General features: G+C 34.2%; 1 protein-coding gene across 1 annotated transcript; it reads left to right on the top strand.

The window, feature by feature from the left end:
• Window positions 1-1,290: 1,290 nt before the first annotated feature.
• On the top strand, window positions 1,291-3,073 carry LOC141659627 (crocetin glucosyltransferase 3-like). Its single transcript, XM_074466579.1, has one exon. It carries the CDS (start codon window positions 1,579-1,581, stop codon window positions 3,049-3,051), a length of 1,473 nt encoding a protein of 490 aa, XP_074322680.1. The 5' UTR covers window positions 1,291-1,578; the 3' UTR covers window positions 3,052-3,073.
• Window positions 3,074-3,212: the final 139 nt, after the last annotated feature.

Below are 3,212 nucleotides of genomic sequence, written 5' to 3'. Positions count from 1 at the left end.
TGTTCTCTCAGAATGGTTATTTTGATAAATTACGTTCAAAAAATGGATATTTTCACCTTCACCATGTTGCTGAGGTAAATATTTAGGGACAATGCACTTGTCAAATAAAAATAAAAATTTGTGCTAAATGCTATTGAAATAAGCAAATTTGTGCCAGTTTCCAAGAAGACAAATGTGCAAGATGGCAAGAGTACTCATTTTGGAGTTTAAACTAAAAATATTAATGCTACAAACAATTATAAATTGTTTTGACAAAAATAAACAACAGAATGACGGATTTGTATAAGATTGCCTATTTTTAGTATAACTTTGAAGCTAAAGCAAAATGAATGCCTCGAAATGTGTGCTTTGGTTAGGCTATCAATTAGCATTTTTATTGCAGGTATCGACATGTGAATACAGTACGAAACGAAACGACACAAATAATTAATATTTGGATTTGAAAATTTGATACAAGAACACGAAAAAATATGAATATAATTAGTGTCGGGTTTGAGTTTCCAATATAGGTACACAACACGGACAAATAAATAATTAAATTTTTAAAAATATATAATATACATATATATACTAAATACTAAATGTGAATTTTACCTATTCTAATATATATATATATATATATAATTGTAAATACTAAAATATGTTTTATTGTTCCTTAATTACGTGAGTGAGCACTTCAACATTTAATTATGTATTATATTTTTTAACAATTAATATTTTTCGTATATAAATCTGTGTACTTTAGTGTACTAGAATGGGTAAACACGAATATATTACTTCCGCGTTAGTGTTATCAAATTGATACACAAATACAAATCAGGGTCGGGTTCGGGTTTAAGATTTGATACATGAAAATACGAAAGTATAAGCAACATTTGTACACCACAAGAAACATTGCCAGGTATAATCTAAATGCTGGTCTTTGAATTTTCATTCTTGTTTGTGAATTCAACCATTACCTCCTAGGATTTCTTCTTGTTTGGTAATTCTTGTTAATTACCAATTTGTGGAAATTAACGTTTATTTCTTCTAGGATTCTGTGTTGTGTCAGATATTTGTTCGGAAAAATATTTCTTGTATTATTGTTAAGGATTTTAACTAAATACTATGGGCTTATTTTCATGTTATTTCTTGTTTCCTCATGATCTGTAGACTTTTCCTAAAATCATTTTGTTTGGTTGATTTTACATGATTTTTATCTTGTACAACCTGGGTTCCATTTGCTTATACACATATATAGGTACATGTGTTTCATATTCTTTGTCTTAAAATTTTCTTTTCTGTAATCTGCAAATGGGGTCATAAGATGTTCTTTCTTTTTTCACTTTGGAATAATAAGATGCAAGTCAATGATATGCATGTTTAGCACTATTATAAACCACAGAACCTTCCCCAATAGATGCATAGCCCTTCATAGCACATCACTATAATCAAACACTTTAGTATTATTTTATTTATAGTTTGTTCAATCCTACACAACTCTTTCACAACTGATCAAACCAATTTTTTCACTTCATCATAAACTTTAGATCAATTGTAACTCACTATTTGGTCAAGAAAAGTAGAGGAATAGAGAGAATGAGTGATCCTCAAGAACATATTGTTATGATACCATTCTTGGCACAAGGCCATATTATACCATTCTTGGAACTAGCCAAAAAGATTCAAGAAAGAACAAATTTTAGCATCACCCTTGTAAACACACCTCTCAACATTCAAAAACTCAAATCAACACAATCCAACACTTCCAAAATTCATTTTGTTTCTCTTCCCTTCAACAGCTCTGATCATAACTTACCACCAAACACAGAAACCACAGAAGCCCTTTCTCTGCCTCAAGTAGTAGGCCTTTTCCATGCCTCGACCTCACTCGAAAGCCCATTTAAGGAACTCGTATCTGAACTAAGTGCCAAACAAGGTAAACCCCCACTGTGCATTATCTCTGATGTGTTCATGGGATGGACTAATCATGTTGCAAAATCTTTAAAAATTGTCAATGTTAGTTTTAGTACTTGTGGAGCTTATGGTACTGCTGCATATACATCTGTGTGGCAAAATTTACCTCATCGATCCCTGAAATCGGATGATGAGGAGTTTGTCTTGCCAGGGTTTCCTGAAAGATGTAAGGTCACAAGATCCCATCTTCATAAATTTGTGAGAAATGCTGATGGTAGTGATCAGTGGTCTAAATTTTTCCAGCCACAAATATCTCTTTCTTTAGGCAGTTCTGGTTGGTTATGTAATACAGTTGAGGAAATTGAACCATTGGGTTTGCAAGTACTTAAGAGCTACATTAAACTTCCTGTTTGGTGTATTGGACCTCTACTTCCTCCAAGAATGCTTGATAGCTCCTGCAACAATCAAATTTTTAGCAAAAGGGCTGGCAAAGAACCCGGATTATCACCTGAAAAATGTCTACAATGGCTTGATTCTCACCCTGAGAATTCAGTACTATACATATCTTTTGGTTCACAGAACACAATTAGTCCAGCTCAAATGATGGAGTTGGCTAAAGGCATAGAACAAAGTGGGAAACCATTTTTATGGGCAATAAGGCCTCCTATTGGTTTCGATCTGAAAGCAGACTTCCAAGATAAATGGCTACCAGAAAAATTCGAGGAAAAAATGTCGGTGTCCAAACGTGGACTGTTAGTCCACAAATGGGCACCTCAGTTGGACATCCTGTGTCACAAATCAACAGGAGCATTTCTTAGTCATTGTGGATGGAACTCCACATTGGAGAGTTTGAGCCAAGGAGTGCCACTCATTGGTTGGCCATTGGCTGCAGAGCAAGTTTATAATTCTAAGATGATAGAGGAAGAGATGGGAGTTGGAGTAGAGTTGACAAAAGGATTGGAGAGTTGCATTACAGAGAATGAAGTGAAAAGAGTGATTGAGATGGTAATGGACAATGAGGGAATAAGGAAAAAAGCTAGTGAAATTAGTGAAATGATTAGACAAGGTGCAAGAGAAAAGGATGGTAAGAAAGGCTCTTCTTTACAAGCAATGGATGAGTTTGTTTCTACCCTTCTTTCATCTTCAACAAAATGACCAAGCCACTTGTTTCTTTTCTCATTGTTTTGTGTTCCAAATCATGTGTAACAAACATGCTAGTTGTTGGTTGAGAAGAATTTGGTTGTTTGATGAATGATATGAATGGACAGTATGTACCAGTGGCTCTTGCATGTTATCCTGCAAGGGCGGATCTTGAA

The sequence above is a fragment of the Apium graveolens genome, chromosome 1 (assembly GCF_009905375.1).
Source record: "Apium graveolens cultivar Ventura chromosome 1, ASM990537v1, whole genome shotgun sequence".
In the NCBI taxonomy this organism is placed as follows: Eukaryota; Viridiplantae; Streptophyta; class Magnoliopsida; order Apiales; family Apiaceae; genus Apium; species Apium graveolens.
This window is presented reverse-complemented; position numbering and strand designations above follow the sequence as displayed.

Bases quoted from the DNA above. Each gene is read 5' to 3' on its own strand.
- LOC141659627 (XM_074466579.1), top strand. From the start codon at position 1,579: ATGAGTGATCCTCAAGAACATATTGTTATGATACCATTCTTGGCACAA.